The 23,023-nt window shown below is 42.8% G+C and overlaps 1 protein-coding gene across 1 annotated transcript in view; it reads right to left on the bottom strand.

Moving 5' to 3' along the window:
- SORBS1 (sorbin and SH3 domain containing 1) overlaps positions 1–23,023 on the bottom strand; it is a 69,598-nt gene that overhangs the window by 46,503 nt on the left and 72 nt on the right. Inside the window, exons 2-7 of the mRNA XM_010155390.1 lie at positions 21,785–21,850; positions 16,453–16,572; positions 14,585–14,700; positions 10,474–10,845; positions 7,611–7,758; positions 2,482–2,511 (exon numbers count right to left, since the gene is read on the bottom strand). Coding sequence (XP_010153692.1) covers positions 2,482–2,511; positions 7,611–7,758; positions 10,474–10,845; positions 14,585–14,700; positions 16,453–16,572; positions 21,785–21,850 — 852 coding nt within the window. The remainder of the gene's footprint in view (positions 1–2,481; positions 2,512–7,610; positions 7,759–10,473; positions 10,846–14,584; positions 14,701–16,452; positions 16,573–21,784; positions 21,851–23,023) is intronic.

Raw genomic sequence — 23,023 nt, 5'->3', positions numbered from 1 at the left:
TGTAGAAAGTATGTGGTTCACTTCCATTACTAAGCTCCTTACTAACCCTCCAGGAACAGAGGGTTAGTATGGAAAGAGCAACAGAAATTGGACCATTCTTCCATGAGCTGGAAGACCAAAAGGAAGCAGGTTTTTATATGTGGATGAGGATGTGGAATGGATGCAAACTTTAGGAAAGGTCACGGCTTTCCTCCGTTGCTTATCACTGTCACTGCTGATGTTACAAGTCTTGAGCTTCTGGTCTAAAATAGTCAACATTTTCTGCAAGCTAAAGAATTCAATGCCAGAGAAGGTTCACAAAGTCTTTCTCTAACAGGACTGGTAAATATATATTATTTCTCTTTGATTCCCTAAATCCTGGCACTGGGAAAGTGGTTGGCTGTTTGCCAGGTAGACCCCATCTGAAACTACCATGATAATATTCAAAATACCTAATACAGATGTAAACAACAGGGTAAGTGTATCACAACCTGATTTCCCATTGCCACAGCCATGATCTAAGCAAAATCTTTATTTTAACAAAACCAAAACCCACCGTTTGGTCTGTGCCAGCCATCTCCTAACCATGAATTCACATCTTATAATATTATAACATGAAGTTGGGGAACTATCTAGCATGGCACAGCCAAGGGAAAAATCTACCAGCCAGTTAAAAGTATTTTGAAGGAGACTTCAAAAGTATTTTTTGGAGTGCATTTAGAACTGCTTGAATGTGCTACACTGACAACCCTGGAGACAGGAAAGGCCCATGTGACAGCACAAGTCATATTAGGGCAAGCCCTCCCTGTGCACCCTGCCGGGTAAGTCCTCCCTAGGTCCATAGGACTCAACCAAGAAGACCAGCTTAACTGCTGCCCAGTTTGGCTGCTCAGCTGATACGTGCTGCCCAGGTGTCTTTGCAGAAGGAGGAACTAAAGCAGACATCTTTCATCACAGAATTCCTACAACACCCTATAACTTGGAGAATAGCAGCTAAACTTCACACTGACTTATTTGCCGTTCAGCTCCAATGATTTCAAAGGAGTTTATGGATATATATATCCATAAACAATAGCTCTGAGGTATTTAAAAATCAGGGAACCAAACCTGGCGCCTAACCTCCCAGATAACCACATTGCACTGGTCAGCACACTCTCCACAGCACCTGAGCCAGCCTTTTGCAAGAGCAGCAGCAACATCTGGGGTTGCACAGCAAGAGTTTTACTGCTGTGACCACTGGGACATAAAAAGCAGGGGGAGAGGCGGCAGCCAGCAGCTCTGTGTGGCTGCTTTGGCACACCGAGAGCAGGTGCAGACCCAGCCATGCCACAACGACCGAGGATCATTCGGGCTGTAACAAACCACTCGGTGGCTATCTCTAGTTCAGAAAACAATGAGTTCCTAATAATGAAGGGAAACACCTTGTGAAAGGGAAATCCAACAGGAAACCTCTGGACTTGCAGGCAAGTGTTAACTCACCCAAGCGATGTTCAACGAGACAACACCTAGGCTAAGGGAAGGAGGTGAGAGAAACGGGTGTAAGCTGTTACACAGCCTGTCACCTCAGCAGAGCAGCAGCAGAGAGGAGGAATAGGCTGGTGTTGCAGCCAAAGGAACCTGGTGGAAGAAGTGGGACCGGGTCAGCAGCTGCATCATGGGCAGATGCTGTCCTCAAGGGACATGCACCGCTTAGTCCAGGGCCCACGCAGCAGATCAAGTGCACACAGTATTGGCTTCCCTGTGTTTCTAGCTGTGATATTTAAAGTGCTTAGGCACACCCTGTGACTCTCCTCTTTCCCACTTCTCCATTTACCCCACCATGGCCATAATCAAACAATAATAATATGAGTAGTGGTGTGTAAACTGCTGTTCCTATAATGCCCACTGCACGCTGGGCTACTTCTATTTAGGGTGTGGGAGGGAAAGATAACCAGGAAAACAACTTATTCTTCTTTCAAGGAGACACTCACCCCTGTTGCAAGAGCAGAAAGCTGCCCCAGGAGAGGAGGTTGGCAGCACACGTGCACACTACAATTTTATCATGTGTTTCTTGACATGTGGCACAAACACTTCTACTCTTGGAGTCATGTAAACACTCAATTTTTGTTTCTCTTCCTCCCTCCTCACCACAAACAAGACCAGCTTTTATGGCTGTAGAGAAACTTGAGAATATTCCCAAAAATGGAATAAACCTAAAGGCTCAAAACGCAGACCCAAAAGTCAACTAGAACAATCAAACCGTAGGTACACCTTGTGACTTATGAGGAACAGACGGGTAATTTAGGGTTTTGGTATAGTAACACGTGGCCACACAGGTCGTATTTGGAGAAAAGACTGAAATCAAACATTCGGTGACCTGGACTAAGCCAGGACAAATATTTATACTAATTCCTTTGCAGTTCCTGGGAAGTGTGTTTGCTAAAGGTACTCTAAGCTAACAAAGCAGCAGCTTTGCTCCATTAGAGGCAGCAGCTGGGGGGTAGCAGACCTTTCACATCATACCTGCCAGGCTACTAAGCCTTTTTTGCTGTTCTGTGGTAGAGGAAGAAACAAAACAAAACAAAAAAATTCAGAACAAATGGGTGAGACATAAACAGCAAGTGCTCTGGTGCTGCATTTCTGACAGGCAAGAAATACGCTGTAGACAGAACAGCAGCAGCTGCTGGAGAGAATCTATTTTCAAATACCCTGCCAAAGTGACAGCCCACAGTCCCTTCTCCACACAGTAGCTTCGTGGAATAATGTAAATCTCATGATGCAGTGACCGACACATTTGCAAAGAACTTTTTTTTTTCCCCCACATAACATCAGAGAATGAAAAAAGTTGGACAGGAGACAATTTGAAAAACAGTAAAAGACTCACAGAGCCAAACAACTTGACAACTAACTCTATTACCATTAGCATGGAGTACATTTTGAAACAATAATGCTGTAACATTTCAAAGGGATACAGGAAAAGACTGAGTCACTGTTGGTGCTAGCTGAATTTCATCACTTAATACCAAGCCACAGATTCAGCAATGTGCACACAGACACGGCTCAGTAAGGCTTTGATTCTCAGAATGGTCCCCTTGGTTTACAGCTTTCCATTACTGAGTTCCCAGACTGGAGCATTTGTGGTATCTTCCAGCATGTTTGACCACTGTGAAGTCGATGCTCACAGCTGCTTTCTAAAGGGATGCCCATGCGACTTGCCCAAGTCAAGGCTAGGAATAAGCCAAGAATTCTTTAGTGCTCTGTTCTCTGCTCTTTCTACTCGCTAGCGATTGACACTTTCATTTAAAGCATGAAAGCCATTTGAAAAGAATAAGCTATTTTACTGACATATAAGCACTCTGGATAAGCTCATACTATTAATACAAAGATTTTGAAACTTTAATATATTAATCACATCTGTTACAGATTCATAATAAACCGTGCCATGCAATGCCTGCTGAGGAAGTAACTGTGCTTTGGGGTGGCGTGGGACACTTACCAAGCAAGACCACAGTAGGTAGCAACCTTCCAGGTGTATGCTGTTCACTAGCAAAACCCACCTTCACTAGACACTTAAGTGGATCATCTCAGCAAGGAAGACTGATATTTCTCCTCACTAAGTGCAGCTCCCTCACCAATACCTCTGAACTTTGTTCTTTAAGCCCAGCACTTCTGCTCTGCTAACCACCGATGGCAAGCTGCTTGTGTGCATTATTATGCTCACATGGTAACTGCCAACATATGAAACAAACCTCCACGTGCAGTGGGGAAAAGGAAAGGTTAGCAATCTGAACTGAGAAGTAGACCAGAGCCACTGGCTGCAGGGTTCACTCTTCCAAACTGCCCACCAGGAATGGCCTGGTGTACTATGAGAAAGGAGAAAAGATGCAAGGGAGGATGGTCTCAGCTTCGGCCATCACCTCCGCTGGGGAGAACTGTATTCAATCACTGAGGTGTTCTGACAAAAACAAGCGGTTTAGAGTCGATGCTTGAGAGCTCTTTCCTATCACTTCTTCCACAGGGGGAGAATATCATGGATGAATAGACTTTTCCATGAAGAAAAAATGAAGAGGAGGTTTTCTTTTTACTTATGTCTCTGAGTAGGAAAGAGAGCTGCTGATGGATAGAAATGGAAGGAGCAGGTGTCTGCTATTTCACCCTCCTGCCAGACCACAGCCAGCTTGTAGCCCCAGGCACACACCAGCTAACTGAGGCTTTCACCCTTATCTTGTGTTCTGGGACTTAAGCAAAGGCCAAAAACTTTTAGGCTTCTCGAAGAAAGGGTCAAGCAGAAGAACAAAACTGCTGGCAACCGCGAAGGAAGGATTATAGGTGCCTTCAGAGTTCCCAGAGGAGGGAGCACTTGAGGAGACTAAGACTTGAAATCAGTAACAAAAGAGGAAGAGGGAACAAGTATTTGAGTATGTTTAGTGTGAAATAAAGGTGTCACAAAGAAAATTAATCAAGACACCAACAGGTATCAAGGGAAGAAATTCTTACCTTGGTGCTAGGAATGAACACCATGAATGTTAGAAGATCTGAAATTAATTGTTTATAAGCATAAACCTTATTCAGTTGGTATTACTGAAATCCAGTAGAAAAAATGCTGACATCTCTCATCACAACTTACGGAGTAAGATCAAGCAGACAAAAAAGGACATAGTGTAGTTTCTGTGCTTCAAATGCCATTACCTGTTTCTAAGTGTCTGATAGCTCCAAATAAAAGGGTCTTATGTGCTCACACATTAATGAACTAGCAGATAAAGCATAAAATAGGACAGTAGGTGATGTCTGCTAGAGCAGTCACTCCAGAGGATAAGATAACCAGCTCCTTAAAACGCAATCAATAATCCACTGAGGAGAAAGAAAGCCACATTATCCATCTGGAAGACTAACTACTGGAGATGTGAGACTGTCAGCATTAGAATGACCTTGAAATTTCTAATTCAGAGGGTATTTCATGGTACACAAGAGGAATTTATATTAAACCTCAGGTTGACATGAAGGAATTGATTTCAGCACAAAACATAATTAACTATTCCGGGAAGGTGGATCATAATCTAGTAACAATTTGTTACATGCCATGAGACCAAACCAGTTTTGAATAGATAAGGTCCATAAAGATTAAACCAAATATGAATCATGTCAGCCAGGACAAAAATGTAACAGATAACTAAAATCTGAGAACCATTTAAAAACACTAAGTTAGCAAAAAGAAATTTTAATGCTGTGCTGGGATAAAGCCTAGATAGCAATGGAAGCATAAGCGACTGTAAGAAACCCTCAACACATAAAAAAGATGGTAAATTAAGAAAATTTATACCTATGAGTAGGTAACATACGCTGACAAGTGAAAGAAAATGACAATGAAAGAAAAAGAATTAACAAAATGTCTCAGAAACTAAGAGGTAGGTATTGAGGTAGATGAAGAATAAACAGAAACACAGCAATGATCTTGTTCTTTTACAAAATAGGCACAGTGGAACTGTTAATAAGAGGGCAGAAAGGATGAGACATCCAATTGCTATTTCCATTCTGCATTAAAAAAAAAAAAAAAGTCTCATGTCCTACCCTTTGATGGAGAAATGCTTCCCACTCCAACAGTAACTAAGGACCTAAGGACTATGCTGAATGACAACTTAGGTCAGTTGCTTGAAAATTAGCATGATCACATAAACTCTACTGATGACTTTTAGAGCAATTTTCTGCTCTAAGGAGAGCAGTTATGGAGAAAGCAGCTCATTGGACCATGAACATTCATCCTCAGTATGTCCTGGAATACAAAGGAAACTCCACAGGACAGGAAGAAAGCAAATGTGACAACCTTCAAAAAAGCATTAGTGTGATGGCTGAGACATCTGCCTGTCAAATCGACAATAATGCCAGAAAAAAGGATTGCAATGACTTCAAGGGGATTTTACTAATAAATACATAGTATGACATATGCAATGTCAGTCAATACAGATTTATGACTAAGATGTCTTGTCAAACCAGTTAATATGATTCTTGCAAATTGTAAGTTTGACTAAGTCTGAAAAACACGCATTAGAATCAGATACATCACAGACTTGATCCAGCAGTTTATCAGGCCATGGTCTGTATCACAGTCAACAAAAATGTAATGAGAGAAGGCTCTTCAATCTATCAGGATACAGTATCATGAGTGCTATTGGTCAGAGGCAAGACATATTGAGACAGGACAAATTGTTAACGGTGAAGGTAATTAGTAAACAACAATCTGACATCAGTTGTCTCGGAACCAGTGCATGTGTATTATCATATTATACAGATTTGTCTCTCATGCTCTTAAAATTTACAGAGAGAAAATATCCTTGCATGGTACACACTGAAATGCTCCAAGTTTAATGCAAAAATCAATCAAAAGAGTATCCCACTCCACAAAAAGCTTTAAGATAGGAAAAAGCCTGACTCAAATAATATTTTCTCCTCTTGAAGCAATGGAGGAATCCAGACACCCTCATTCAGAAGCACATAAGCAAAGCTGCTTCAGATTCTGGCAAAAAGGAAGATAAATCAACTGGTTACCCCTATAACCAGCTGGACTATAGTGAGAACACTATCTTCAGGATGAAAGACTGAAGTCTGTTTTAAAAAGGCACTGAAAAATAAATACATGAAGGGCTGCACAGAACACATCAGTGCATGCCTGCAATTAGAACAACAACAGTATGAGAAGTGCAGGAGTTGCTCCTATTTTCTGATTTAATTTTTCTTTTTAATTTGTAAAAGGTAAGTCATAGCATGGTAGACTGGAATCTGCCTGTGCTGGAGTTTTCTAAGTCCAGTGGAAACCAACACAGACTGGACCACATCTGCATGGCCCTTTAAAACTAGTCTTTAGTGATGCACAATGGACTGGGAGTCTGGGGTAATGCCAGCCATCAGAAGAAGTAAAAAGGAGAAGCAAAGTTTCCTTCTGATGACAGAGATAAAGAGATGCAACTATCCATTCAGAGAGAGCTGCTGTGAGGCAGAGAAAGGCTTAGATTAGTAAACATGTGAGTGCTCAAAAAAGGTGTTCTGTTCATATGCAAACCCAGAGCTCAAGGACTACTGCAGTACGAGTGAGTACAAGCTGATCCAGTTATGGATAGAGGAACAAATTGTCAAGTTAAAACTTATGGGTAAACAGACAATTGACTACTAGGTAAATTCTGCTGAGAATTCAGAGGTCAAACCTCTCCCACAGTAACTGAAAAAATGGCTGTTTTCACACTGCAGTAGCTGAGAAGTAAGATATCCCCTTTTCCAGTGAGGGAGAACCTACCTCAAGCTACCTTGCTTCTACTGACAGGTAGATGTGAGCACACACCCTTTTCCACCACAAGACGACACCTGATGGAGGATCAGCTGTTACCCTGCAATAGTTTATTCATGTGTCCATAGCTCAGTTATAAGCCTCTCCCCAAACCTCAGAGTGGTTTTAATCAGAAAAAGTAGGCATTGTCCCACACACACCTCTAACCTCTTACTTGCCTGTTGTATGCTCCAGTCACTGCAACTGTCTGGAGGCAGCTTTGTTAGATTTTAGTAGTCCAGACTTAATCATCCACAGCACACACATTCTCCAGTTCCTTGTAACATAACAGGTTGCCAAGTTTGAGCCACAAATATCTGCATGCAACTGGCCTTACCTCGATTGTGCTGCAAGAGGACAATAGTGGGATTGACAATTGTGGTAGAAGGATAGGCAGAAGAAGACTTGTTGATTGAAGTGAAGGAGGTTGGATAGTCAGTGCCAGTGCCCAGCTGGGGCACTTCATTTAGGACAGGACCTGGGTCCTGAAAAGGAGAGCAACACATCATTAGCAGCATGCAGAAGGCTGCTACACTGGGAAAATCTGGAAAAAAACCCAACATTTTAAGTTGAATGAGAAGCATAATCATAGCAAAATTTAGTAAAAAAGGCATAAGCATGAGTGTTGCCCTGCTCCTTGTACGTACCCTGCTCGTTGTTAATGCAATTAGTTTGCTAAGGCAGTACTATAATTATTTGGTGTTGGGTTTCACAACTCCAACCCCAAAAGGAGGCACTAAATTCATCCAGCAGACTCTCTGGAACAAACACAGGGTGCCAGAAATGAGCAAATCTGGTTGGGGGGAGGGAAAGACATCTTTCCCCTGATACATACACACACCAACATTTGTTTTGAAAGTTTTCCTTTCATAGCAAGAAGTCAGACATGCGAAACTCATGCAATTCCGCAGCGAATTACATTACTGCAGCTGGTTTGGTAAGGAAGGTCTGAGGAATAAGGGTAGCACCATCACTCGGGAGAGAGTGTGACACATACCTGGTTAAAATAATTAAATAAAAAAAGAGCCCGCCAAACTGATAGATAGTAAGAAGGAGAAGTCTAGCAAGGAAGGTACTCGACATGGCTTTGCTGCTGGAGCACAGATAGCAAGCTGCTCTTGCCCTCCTAAAGCATCCAGCCCATTTGTCTGCCTATTTCAAACCTACCTCTGTTATCACCACAGCTCTGGTGGTTCTGTAGAAATACAGGCTGTGTCAGCAGGGAGACTTTAGAAACTAGTTCATCTTTGAAAAATCTCAGTCCAGGGATAATAAGCTTTCGTTGGTGGTAAGGGGAAAAGATAAAGAAGGGGCGATGACTAAGAAGGTGTGTGTCAGTTTAGGCTGAGATTTTTCAAAGCTTAAGGAATTTGAACACAGCTACCATTAATGGGGAATGAGCATCCAAACAAAGAGAGCATGGAACAGCGTGCCAGATTTTTGCACTCCCGCTACTCCACTGTCAGACTGAAATGCTGCAGGTCATCGATCTGTAAAATGTAGCTGAGCATTCAGGGGGATTTTCATGACTATTAAAAAAAAAAAGAAAAAGAAAAACAATATGCCCAGAATATTGCTCCAGAAGAATCCCTACTCCTGATCTTCCTGGCCACGTGCAACTCAGTACCCTTTGTACCTACCAGTGTCAGGGGAAAGGACTTGCAGGATCACGCAGGGGGCTGAGCAGGGACCAGAGTGAGGGCTGGCACCAGAGCTCAGAGATAATCATAATGACATTTGGCCACAACAGAACAAGCATCTACAATCTCTTCAACCTAGAGGGGAAATGGGGAAAAACAATCCTGTTCTGCTGGATGGATGCAATCCTGCTCCAAGCAGCACTGATCAGGCCATAGACATTTCCTGAGGACAGAAAAGAATTAACAGTCTTCAGAAATAAATGTCCCTAAGAAGGAGACCCAGCTCCATTTCGCTGGCCAGGAAAATATTCCAAACAATAAAACTTGGGGAGAGGAGTGCAAGTCAGGGAGAAGTATAAGAGAGTCGGGTTTGAGCTCCACTGATAACTAAAATATAAAGAACCCCTCAGAGAAGACAGATGTCAGATCAGGACTGGCTCAGCAGTCCCAGCTAAGTCATCAAAGTGGGTGAACAAAGACCATTTAAATCCTTGTGGAAAACAGCTCCATGACTATATGCCAGAAGTGAGCATGCCCAAAAATGTTTCAAAACTCTCACCTCATGAAAATCAGGTACAACAAAATTTCCACTACTCCTCTATGATTTGGGTAGCTGATGAATTTTTCTGGAACCTGCAGACAGGCTCCACTAAAACAATATCAAAAACCAAACAAACAAAAAACCCCACCAAACTTTCATTGCTGTCTGCAGTTACAAAACCCATCAATTTCAACAGAAGCAGAAAGGGCAATGATGACAACTTTTGAAATATCATCCTTGGTTGGTTTTTTTAATTCCCCCAACTCCTCCATGCCTGTTTGCTAGACCCCTATCAAGTCAGAGGGCAGAGAAAGCATCATTATGAACAGAGGGAGTTTCTGCTGAACTTCTTACTTGTCTGTACAAGCAACCATATAAAAAAAATGGTGGTTATAAGATTTCCAGTACTGGAGGGTCAGGTACTTTTTGCATCCCCTGCAACTTTAACTGAGAGCTACTTCTCCTTGTCCCTCAGCTTGGACGACTTTTTACTCAGCAACTGGTATTATTGCTTGTAGGTGATTGGATGCTGTCAGCAATCGTACACTGATTTCAGCAGGGATTTGTGTAGAGACTAGTCTTGTGGCTCCAAGTGGAACAGAAAGCCATCCCTAACCTTTAACTGGTCTGCTGTTGCTGCTTTAAATGTTATTCAAACACAATTAAGGATGCTATTAAAAGAGCCTGAAGAGATCAGTTAGTTGCAGCTATTCTGTTTATACAGAACTCATTATTCTGAGCACACCCTGTGAAGAGTCTTTAGGTGTGCATCACCTAGCAGAATTGGCACAAAGGGAGACAGTCCAATGTTGCGAGAAGTCAATAGAAAGTTGAAAGCTGCACAAGGCAGGCAACATGCATGCACTAGCAGAGGACATAAACAAGGTTTCAGTTGTCATGCTGCCGGCAGGGAGTGAGTCATCACTCCTTTCTCAAGTTTAGTATTGCAAGGAGAAAGTAATTTTAATCTGGGAATACAGATTTAGGAAAAGGGCGAGGAGGGTACTTGGCAAGCTTACTGTATGTGAGATGACTCCAGTGATTTCAGGCTTCAAGCCCCTGTGCAAAGCCCCCGTGACTGGAGGGACAAGTGAAGGTGGTGATGAGAAGAATGGCAGTTTCGGGTAAACAGAGGGTAATGTGCCAGATGCAGAGGGTGCTTGGTTATGGTGGGAACCCCTCTGGAGATGTGGGGGAATGAAATCATCTAGAGTCGGAAAAGTCAAGGGTGAGCCAGGAGAAACAGTCTCAGGGAATACGGAGCCTTGCCCAAAAGGAACCAGAGGTGGTGGTGGAGTGCTGGAGTTGCCTTCTTGCTGTCTGTCTGGATTAACCTGGAGGAGGGGGACTACTATAACCCCAGGCTGAGCTGTGGTGGTGGCAGTGGCATCCTGTAGGAAACAAGGTGTTGTTATGCAACGGGGGAGTTCCGTACTTTAGTCTAATGCAGCCATATAGTGTCATGCAAGGATGCACCCAAATTGACACAAAGCCCCAAAATTTTTTTCGTCCATTAGGGAAACATACTTCTCCAGTCTTGCAGCCCTGGTTTCCAGGAACTTTCTCAGTTTTTCACAAAAATCTTCCTTCCCCTCACCACCCCTCATCTCCAGTTCTGTGTAGCGGGGCTGAATCAAACCACAGAACAGCTCTGCATTCACCATCACTTGAGAAGCGCTAATCATCACATTACACAGTTTGCTTCTTTTACACCTCCCTAAAATAGAAAGATCCTCACCAGCCCAACCCAACCCCCTACAACCACCACACGCACAAACACACAGATCGACGTTGGCGGGGCACGCGTGGGGTGTTAAGTATTATCCAGTAGAAGTCCACGAGATTCAGGTGGCACGGCAAGTGCTCAGAAATTAGGTAGGAGAGGAATAAAGCATTAAGGGAACACTGCAATGAATTAAAGAACCGTTCACACGGCTGAAAGAAAACAAGGTTATGGAGAAAACATGTACCATTCTGCGTCCCACTGCCTTGTATGGTGGCTGTCGCTGCTGAGTAACGTAAGGCTCTTTTCTCATCCTGTCCTCTGTGGCAGCTGTGCTCTGGGGCTCTAGCACTCTGTCCCTCACAGCTTGCGAAGGTGATGACTGAGTCCAGGAGGGTTGGCCCGCACCATAACTAACCGCGTCTTTACTGAGGACAATGTAAAAGTACGGCCTGGGAGGAATAGGAGGAGGAGGAGCAGGAAGAGACTTTCCAGTATCTGTTACAGAGGAAACAATGTCGGTGGCTGGTGCCTGAGTGAGCTCAGCACCCAAACTGGTGCTGGCTGCTGGGTCATGTGCGGTGCCAGTGGAATTTTCAGATGCGGCTGAGCAAGTGCTGTTAGATAAACAAGCTACATATAGTTTGGTGACCTTTTTATCCGCCTTCGTCTCATGACTGGAATTCATTCCAGCCTTACTACTGGGATCTGCCCTGTCAGGGTTACGTTGTATGGATGATGCCTCTGACAATGAGCGACTTTCCAAGAGTGGCTGCCCAGCATGCACCTCATCTTTGGGGCCTGAAGAGGGAGAATACCCTGCTGGCAAGCCTTGCTTCCCACTGGGAACAGCCCCATAGGGGGTAGGTGATGAGAAATAACACCGTGCACTGGCGTTTGGTGATGCACGTTGCGTATAAGGCTTGGGTGCATTCAGGTACACGCAGTCCATGATGGGCACGGGCAACAGGTTGGTCACTTTAGTGTCAGTGCGAGGGCGCCATGCAAAGCTTTCCTCTTTGGGAAGAGGAGGACGGGGGGGAGCAAGGGCCTGCCCAGGCAGAGTCAAGAAGGAAGAGGGGGGAGAGAGGAAGCAGCACCAAATAAAAGGAAAAAGGAAAGAAAAAATAAATAAATTTGAAGAATTAATTTGGTCATTAGACTTGGGTTAAGCAGGTTTTAATACAGCAAGAACAAAAAGTAAATACAGTATCTGGAAGGCCAGAGCAGAACTCACTCACATACATCATCTCACACATTCTCTCCTTCTTAGCACTGCTCATGGCTGCAGGCAAACTTTACCGAGCTCTCAAGTCCCTGCCTACACACTTCTCTCTCTGGGCTAAATAAATCTCAGTGCTGTGTTGTTTTGAGAGGCCTGCAACACCCACAGTGCCCCTGGGAAAGCCTGAGTCAAGATTTAACATCCTGGCTAACTAAACCCAGGCTCATGCCTGCGTAACTAAATACTTCCCAGCACTGGGGACATTTGAATCGCAAAGCCAAATTCAGTAGGCCATCACTGCTGCATGTTAAGTGCACTGCCGAAAAGTTCCACCAATGCTAATGAAAGCAGATGTCATGTGAATACTATAGCCTGCCACAGCTGGGTAAGTAAAAAGTCAGCATTTCTTTCTTCTAAAAGCTAGTTCTTGCATTCTCTTCTGGATTTTTCAGTCCTGAAAATGATTTCAGGAAGACGAGAACAATTAAAGTTTCTTGAGGAACTGTGATCATAAGAATTTGCCTCTAGAAGCAAGATCACCAACAGAGAAATTCTAGTAAATAATAATAGTATCATCATAATAATCATAATAGCAGCTTTATTGGTTTTGGCATTTTGCAACATATAGGTTGCTAACTCCACAACTGCTTACTGACTGTAACTCCAATTACAGTGAGTTTTTTTCTGAAAGCCAAATTGTTTTGAAGTAAAATAACTTAGCAGTAGAGAGGTTTCATTTTATTTATTGCTTTGTTGGCAGTAGCTGAAAACCATAAACTACTGAAAGGCAGAGAACTAAAACACCCACCCAGTGAACAATGCTCCCAGCATTCTTGCAAATTAACCCTCTGGAGACTATGAAAGTAGGTTTTACACAACCCTGTTGTCATATCTTTATGGGCAGAGTCTGGCTAAACCACTGCTAAAACAGCCAAAACCAGAGAATTAAGATCTTGCAACAGCTTGCAACATTCAAATCTGAAAAATACCTCCTTTAAAATTCATCCACATGACAGGTTGTGGCCAGCACCCATACTTGTTACATGGATACAGACCTAAAACAGCTACTTAAAATTACAGCTGCTGTCCTGAAATCTACTGTTCTCACACTGTCCCTCTTTCCCCCCCTTTCCTAACATGTAAGGGAGTGGAGAAGTGGGTTGGTAAGTGCTCCTTCTGAAGGGCTTCTGCTTCTGGAACAGGCTCATTCCTTTTGATTCCTTAAAGACGGTAGTTTCAGTCTGGAGACTTCAGAGTGCCACAGTATTTCCCTAGGTCAGATGAAGCCTCACTTTATCACTACACAGTATTATCAGGAAATATTAATGCATCACCTGTAATTGCTGTTTCCCATTTTCTTCCATTTCAACTTAATTTGGACAGCAGTCCTTGAGACTTCTGTAAGAATTACTAAGTGCATCAGTGCGCTCTCTGTTCATCAACAAGATCAATAAGAGACTACAGGACAGCTCTAAGTATCAGGCAGTAAATGGGTCTTCATCCAAGTTGTGCCTTCTTCTACTTTTCCTTATAATTTCAGGAATGGAGTCTGTTCTGGGGCACTGCTATAGGACCCTGATGATGGCAGCAGTCACCCTGATTGGGGACAAGGCTTTAAAGGGACTCTGTTTCACACAAGAAAGCGATTTCTAATGAAGGGTTTCCTTATGAATTTTCAGACTGTTTCTGTGCAGACCGACCACCCAAAAGAAAAAGGATGAAGTCACACTTCTCTTAACAGACTGACTTAACAATTTACCTTCAGGTACAAATAACCTTTGACTTGTTGGCTTGTATCAAAGTGTTAAAACTGAAAGGCATTTCCCCAACATCTTGTTTTTAATGTAGGGTGTAACTCTGCTTTCAGCCTGCAGCAACCTCCAGGAAATAGACCAACATGAAAGACACATAAGTAATAGACGACTACTTCACCTTTTTTCTTGCAAATACCAGTGTCCTCCTCCTTCATCCACCAAAGAAAACTGTGGCATGCCTGAACACACAAGCTCCACAGTACTCCGCTGACATCAGTGTTGCCCCCATTTTAAAGGCAGGAGAAGCTGAGGCACAGCAACTTACCCAAGACTGCAGCAAAGTCTGGAGTTCAACCTAGGACTCCTGACCATGAATCCAGTGCTTGAACCCAGAAGATCACCCTCAGGGTCACAGAAGAAAGGCTTACCTGTGGCTTGCTGTCTGAGGAAAGGTTCGGACGCACACTCCTATAACCCTTGGCAGCCAGAGAAGATGGTTGGGCATCCCCATTGGCGTCAGTGTTAGATGACGACCTCCAATCATCTATGAGGGGAAGGAAAGCTCAGATCACAGAGGAGTCCCTCCAGCTACAGGATGAGCGAAAGGAGGGGACTCTTTTCTTCCCATTTTTTTTTTCCCCCTCCTTTCTTTTTTTTCCAGGCAACAAGAAATACTTCCAAGAAAGCAACAGAAGCAACAACGTAAGCAGCCAATGTCTGTACCTGTTTCTGGATTTTCTGGCTCCAGACCTAAGCATTTCACAGAAAAGAAGGATGGAAGAGGTGGGGGTGAAGAACAGGCATAAAGGTAAAGAAAGGGGGGAAAAAAATAAACCGTTACATTTACAGAAAACATGTACCAATTGAAGTTAAGAGTCGAGCTACTTCATTTCACATATAAAATGCTTTCTGACAGGGCTGCCTAATTACCATAGAGACCAGCCCTAAACATGATGCCTTCCTTGTTTCTGACCTTTGTAAACACAAGGCAATTCATTCAGAGCAATGAAGAAACAATTGTTCATTGACATTCGTATTTCAGAGGCAAAAAGGCAGCCCAGCTAGCTGCTTTCTAAAGCTTCAGCTTGACATCCAGAAACCACAAATTACTGGAAATGCAGGGACCTCGTATTCAGCCATGACACAGGTTATGAAGACATATCTATCCTTATCAACATCACTAAGTATGACTAACTGACATAAAGGACTGCCAACAAATAGATCAGGTTTTGCAGACTAAGTGCATGGCATGAATAGAGTTACAAAACTTGATGTCATTTTACAACCCAGTCCCTGCAGCCAGATGCATTGGTCTCATCACCTATTTACCCACCTCCCACTGTGCTCCTCCCCACCCCTCTACCAATTTTGCTGTTTAAGTTATATACAAAAAGCTCTTCCAGCTCCAAAGTACATTTCATAAAGCAACGGATAGAGTAAGCAAAGGAAGTATTAATGAGCTGATTTCCATAGTAATGGGCTCATTGCCACTCAGGCTGCTGGAAATTTATGAAGCCATCAACAGAAAGGAGAGAGGCAATGGTGGGGGGTAGGAGTGAAGAAACAGAGAATGGCAAGCATGAAAAGAGGGTAGGTCATGGGTAGAGCATAATGGGAGGAGAAGACAAGAGCAGAAAGCAGCACATTGGGGCTGGAATTATTGGAATTGCCCTTCCTCCAACAATACAGTCAGAAACAGTGTATGATTTGCTTTCAAGAGCAAGTTTGACCCCCTTCCCCCTTAACAGCATCTTGCCTTTGGGAGTTCATCCTCTCTGCCAGACCCATGACACTGTCCAGGTTTGTTATGCTTTGCCTGTCTCCTACAATTAAGTAATTACACGTCTGCTATTGAAAGATAGTAGAGCATTGTGGCGACACTGTCTGTCTGGGACACTATGCCTGCTCCCCTGACAACCCCAGTAATGCTACAGAGGCAGTAGCACCACTCAGCCTCTTTCTGTTCCACCTCATGCCTGGGATAAAAGGAGATGACATGGGCCTGCCATAAAATAATAAATAAATAAATAAATTTGAGAGGTTTTAGTGCTCTTGACAGCAAAAGGGAGCTGCAAACAAGTTTAAGCCAATGAGTCAGTGGTCATGAAACCTGCACCAGGAGAGAACTGGAGTCAGTCTCCCTCCACTGATCTGGTTCTTGCAAGAGGGTTTCTGACTATGCTACGAGACTTGGGGCTCTAAATCATAGCTAAAAAAAGTCACCCCAAGACCCTGGACTGACCTTACTTGAGCTTACTGTGAGTAACACATTCCAGTTAACCTTCCACTCACTTACTTTCAGGCTGCTCAACATCCTGAGGACATGGTGAAGTGATACTCTGATTCTGTTCGTAGGCTGGAGATGCCCGGAGAGTCACAGCTCCTTTTCCGCTGCAGACTTTAGTGGGATCTGTTTCTATAGGAAATGCACATGCACAGAGGAGACACATTGAAACAGATGATACAAAGCTATTAGGAGCCATCAGAGCTCTATGGAGTAATTTTAGCATGGCTGCTTCCGGGTGAATCAATCTAGTAATGTTTATGCAGATGAAGATTAGCTCTGGATTTAAAGCATTGAGAAATCAAAGCAGTTTCATATTCATGTAACTGATGAATGTAAAAGCAAGCTCTGAGTCAGTGTAACAGAGCTAAGAAAGGAGGAAAAAAAGGATGAGTGTTTGAACCAAATTTCACAGGTCCCATTTGCTTTATTTGGTTTGCTTTGTATGGAGAGGACGTACTACCAAGGATATTCTACCGTTACACCTGTGGCTCTTCTACAGGGACATCCTCGTAGTATAAAGCAGTAAGATCTGTGCGCTGAAGCCTTAAAAATGCCTTTTGTGCAGGACTGAAAGGGGGGGGGGGGGGGGGAAGACCACTAGAGGCTAAAATCTTGTAACTATGGTGAATATGATCTAAAGGCAGGGTATTGCAAGCCACCTCCTTCTCATCTCCCCCTGTTTCATGCCAGCGTTTCACCTTCTGACATAGGAACCCAAATCCCAAAAACTAGAAGGAGATTTAACATGTAACAGTTCAGTCCACCCCATGACCCATACACCGGATCATGCCAGAATCCTTGCTGAGGCCCGATTCAGCCCAGCTTCTGTGCAGGCTTACCTCTGTGCATTTCAGTCCATGGATTTGGGTTTTTTCTCCTGTCATCCTATTAAGTAATAACAAACTTGTACTTCAAGGCCATCTTCCTCCCCTTACTTAAAATCCTTCCAGAGAGTTGTTTCTTTTAAGATACCTATAGAAACACTAAGACTAAAGAGCCCCTCACTTATCCATGGTACGTCCGCAGGAAAACACATCACCTCCCTTTCTCGTGTACTACCACTGACCCTGCTGCTGCCAGCAGACTTCACTTCGACCGACCTAAACAAAGGCACTAGGCCTTCCATGACACTGCACGGGGACCCTGAAGACCTACTGAGCACATGCTGTGTTACACAAATGACAACACGATTACTTTTATTTTTATGGGGTGAGGATCATGCTATCTATGCATGGGGAGGGATGCAGCTCCTCTCTAGGAACTGTTATTATAATGAAAGTTAGGCCTTCAGACGGGACAGAGGGGACAAAAGCTGCAGCTTGTTGCTCAAACAACAAGCCAGACTGTGCAGATCAATATTCCCTAGTGATTTCAGTAAGATAATGCCCCATTAAATCCACAGCAGTACAGTGCCTATAGACCACGACAACACTAAGATTGCAAAACACAATTCACAGTCAAGGTGGCCACAATATTGGGAAACATCAATAGCACCAAATGGACAAGAGCAGTGAGGGGAAAGACTCAACGCATGTCAAACACCTGGATGACACTGAAAGCCCTCTATGCTGGAATCACTGCAGTTCAAGCTCTTATGTGGGCTTCCAATGATTTAAGGATTTCAGAAGAAGAGTATCTTCAGATCCACACTTCAGACTGGAAAACGGAAGGAATCAGAGGATACTTTCCTGTAGTTTAGCCTTTAGTTCATTTAGGCAGCCTCTGTGAGAGAAAAGACTATCCACACAGACATACCAAAGGCTGCCTTATCCTTAAAATGTAACCACATTTTCACTTACACCACACAACTGATCATGCCTTAAAGTGACCCACAAGCTTGATGAAATAGAAGGTGACTACTCTGACTGATTTTGCATGATCTAGATAGGGTCAGGGTGTTTTTGCCCAGGAGTCCAGTTCTGGCTATCACTCCTATGCACATGGCACAACACAGTTTGAGGACCCTACAGATCCACTTTCAAACCAGGGGCAAAAGTTTAAGCCCTGGAACTCCAGTTTCAGGAGAGCTGGAACTCCGAGACATGGACACACTGTTGAGAGTCACCAGGCTTGATTTAGACATCCACAGAGAGTGCAGGGTAGCTGTTCTCCAACTCTTCTATGCCTAGACTCCCTTCACAGGCACTGGAGAGAAATGGTAACAGAGTTCACTGTGCCATAAATGTCTCCATCATATTGGAGGAGAATCAAATACAGGAATCAAAGTATGGTTTTTTATTTTCATACAACATAATAAACCTGCATACTGAATCAAAACAATAAGAATCAGGAAAAAGAGTATTCTAAACCAAACAAAATTAAAATGTTTTGAAAAGGTTTGAAAATCAAATATTGTCAGACTATTTCAATTTGGGAGACAAAGGCAAATACTTAACATGTTGAATTCCCTCAAATTTAGGTGAAATTACGAAAAACAAAAATATGAATCTCTCAGTACAGAAATCCAGCAGATGGTAATAAACATGACATTAGCACTGTACTAGTCCAACAGAGCCTGTGTGTGACTGATTAGGAGAAACAAGCAGTATCAGCTAGATTAGTCTGACTGTCCACATCCAGCAAAGTAGAAAAATAATCATGTACTTTTAGTGGGAAAACATGTGCTTGGGGATGGGGTGACAGAAAACTTAACATCTTTATTTATTCATATAAAGATTCAGTAAAGTCAGTGCATGTACAGGAAAACAAAACCATCCCACCAAGGTTGAACTATGCTTGAACCTGTAAAATTCGATCTCTGACATCCATTACTTTCATGAAAACTAAAGATACATGGAAAACACTCTTTGATTCATCAGGAGTTTGCTTCAAAATGAGGCTGTAATAACAGTATTATTCATAATCAAGCATTAGTAGAAGAGCTTACAATGATCCCAGATTCAAGTAGACAAAATTATGTCTGCAGAGGAGCAGCATAATTGACAACAGTGTATTGTGCCATCAAGAACTAACTCTATTACCTACTGAAGAAATCTACAGCTCTGGAAACAGTGAGAAGAGGATGAAGCTGAAAACTAGCCAAAGCGTGTGGGTGAAGCGGAGAGAGAGAGAAAGAGAGAGGAGAGAAATTGATGGCCAACTAATGCATGGCTGGGGGAGGAAGGAAGAAGATACCTGTAGGCAGCGCTAGGTGAGGAGAACTTTTCACTTTCTTCACAGGGATAATTTTAACGGCAGAAATAGAGCGTGTACATAAAGGGACGTCAACAGCTGCAAACACAAAAGTGTAAATGGCACATCCAAAAAGGGGAAGAACAGAGTTTGGGAAGCATGCCACAAAATTTTCTAATGTACTTGGAGACACAATAGCAGGAAATTTCAAATACAAAGCAGTCCAGAGAGCAGTGATGCAACTGTTAAAAATATCCCTTCATTCGCTCTAATTCAGGACGTGTCTGGTTTATGCAGCGTACAGAACTGCTTACTGAACTGACTAACTGCTGACTGCCATTATGCTGCAGGCACAAAGAATCTGGAAGCATTAGTTTTTAGAAGCCATCAAAAAATTTTAGTGTAATCATTTAGCTGAGACACACTACATGCAAAACCAAAAATGTTAACATTAATATGGCTCAGTTAAAACAAAGTGGAAAAAAAACAAGGATTGAAAGGTTGAGAGAAGAATGTTAAACTAGTCACATTACATGAATTCTGGATTTTATGGCACATAATTTACAAGTTCAGTAACAGAAGGAAGTGAAACGTGAAACAATCTTCAAAACAGTCCCATGCCAAAGGGACATCAAAATATCAATTTCAGTAAAAATCCTTCCATTTAAACAGTAAATTGAAGAGATTCCTACTAGACTCCATCAGCTAGCACACTAATTATAATAGATACAGTAACATAGGGGAAAACTATACACAGCACTGTGCAAAATTCTAGCAGTTGTTACAAAACTCCAAACCAGCTGGTACGTTCTCTCTCCAACTCTGTATTGCAGCTAATGTGGAACTCTCTCTGAAAAAAAAACTAAACGGGGAGGGAGAGGTGGAGTTAAAAAAAGGCAAAGGCAAAACTACTCAGAGGTGAAGCTCTACAGGATCTGCCAAGATAAACATCATGTAAATCATGGCTCCTCCAGAATAGCTTGAGTTATACTCTTGATTTCTGCAAAGACAGGATTTTCTCCTTTATCACCTGTTAGTTTTCTGCACGTATTAACTGGAAAATGCTAGATGCCTCCTCACATTCCATGTCATCTCTCTCAGCTGGCAAAATTGGGAGTAACAGGAACCTCATTTCTAATACTTTACACACTAATACTGAGCACGGGGCCAGCTTGAGGGAGGCATTGACATCAGGGTGGTGTGTACACCCCCTCTTGTGGCAGATCTTTCTGGTCCCTGGCAGAACTGGAAAGTACAAACTTCACCAACTGAGAAAAGGGCTCTCAAGCAAAAGGATGGGGGAAGAGCTTGATGGATTTTTTAAAAACATCTCCTAAAATCATTAGTTTTTAATTTGATGGGGTTGGTTTAAATCTTTTTTTTATAAAAGAGGAACCCAAAGGAAAGTCTGTTCTCCATGCTTCCCCCTGAGCACTGGAGACCTTGTAAATACAATAGATCCCAAATCCAAATAGCCTGTGGTTTAGGAAACAACCCTAATTCTGTTCTGCTCTGTAACTAACTGAATTCATCCATCCACAATGCAGTCAAAATACTAACCACTATAAAAAAAAAACATCAAAGGAAAAAAAAAAAAAGGAAATGAAACCAGCAGAAAACCAACCCATACAACCACATACTTTCACCCTGCCAAAACGCACACCATCACTAGGTGATACTGAATGCTATAAAGCACATTGCAAACCTGCCAATGTTAACATGAAGACTGGTTTGTTCAGATAAGTTTGGGTTTTAAATCCTTGTTGCTAATAACAGTTTCTGGGTTTTTTTTTTTATTACTTAAATGGCTAGTTCCTGCCCTTTAATCTTGCGCTCAAACCTTCACTTCCCACTGATGTTAACAGGATTCACACACAGGCACCCACAAACCCATGCTGTCTAAACACACTGAGAGATTGATTCACAGGTGCTCACAAGTACCACAAGTAGTGCACAGCTTTCCTCAAAACAGCACTAAAAACATACAAAGAGGCCAATCCAGCCTGCCACCTTTAAGAGACAAAGACGACTTGTTCAGTTAAGAAATGCTGCTGCTGGCATAGTGCAGCACAAGGCTCTTCTTGTATCAGTCGCCAAGCAATCTTAATTTGGAAACCCCTGCTGCAGTAAATATCCAGGGAAATCAACCACATCACGCAGCTGACATGCAGGGGGAGCTGCAGAGATGTTTCCGAAGCTCTTAACCTACCTCTTTCTTGTCCATTGCTGCTCAGCCCATTGACAACAGTTTTTGCAACATCAATTTCTTCGTGTTCTGCAAGATAAATGAAGAAACAGATTACTTCTGGGTTAAAACCTCTGCACCCGAATTTAACCTCTGACTACGAGGGGATGCCATGGGTCAGCAATATTTGATTCAGGAAAAAGAAAGAACTACGATCTCAGGAGATGTTGTTCGGAGACACAAATCTCCCACGGATGACACCCCTGTTTCTCCTTTCCCTTTGCCTACCTACATCACACCCTTATTTAAACAGGGACTGTCTCTGTATACACATATGGCATCCAGCTCAGCGACAAGATTTTCAAGAGAGATTTTTTAAGTCTGCAACGTCCCCAGCCGACATGAATAAAACTGGCTCTTGTGAATTCAGAGAAACACAGAAGACAGTGCTAGGAAAGGACCTCCAAAGGTCATCTAAAGCCATATTCCTGACCCATGGCAGACAAATCTACCTATCACTGCTGACAAATGATTGCCCAACAAGTTCTTACAAACTTCTGGCATCACCCTAAACCAATCTGTTCCAGTGCTTCACAACCTGGAAGTTTATCAAAGCTTAAGCTATGTTTTTCAGACCCCGATTAGTCTCCTAGCTTTCCTCCAGACTCCTTCCAAATGGTTCACAAAATATGGTGCTAAAAACCAAACACAATACTCCAACTGAGACTTGATAACGCACTAAAATCAAGTGGGAATATTATTCCACAGGTCCTACATATGGCACTTCAGTATGGTGTCTGCTTTGTTTTCCACTCTGACTTAGCCTGTTACCCAGATGACCCCAGAAGTTCTCTTCTTCCTAACCAGCCCCCACTTCCTGGTCCCTCATTTTTCTTTGAACAGGTGATTTTTCCTGTCCAAGTGTCAAACGTTGCCTTCACCCTTACTAAAACATATCAAATTCTTTCAGACAATTTTTCAGGTAATCAATAATTTTGAATTCTTTAATTCCAAAGTGAAAGAAGCTAAAGTGACCTACTCCAGCTCGAGAAGTTTCTAGTCTTTTTTTTTTTTTTTTGTGCATTATTGAAACAACAAATGCGCAGCCTGGACACTTTTTAATATGAAGCCATTCTGCTCTTGCTTTAATAGTCAGATTCCTTGAGCTTTCAAGGGGTTTGACTCTTCTGGGAGACAGAAGAAGAGTCAAAATTGCATCAGAAACAGACATGAGTATGTCTAATAATAAAAAGGAATGACGAG

The sequence above is a fragment of the Eurypyga helias genome, unplaced genomic scaffold, assembly GCF_000690775.1.
Source record: "Eurypyga helias isolate BGI_N326 unplaced genomic scaffold, ASM69077v1 scaffold26267, whole genome shotgun sequence".
Taxonomy (NCBI): Eukaryota; Metazoa; Chordata; class Aves; order Eurypygiformes; family Eurypygidae; genus Eurypyga; species Eurypyga helias.
This window is presented reverse-complemented; position numbering and strand designations above follow the sequence as displayed.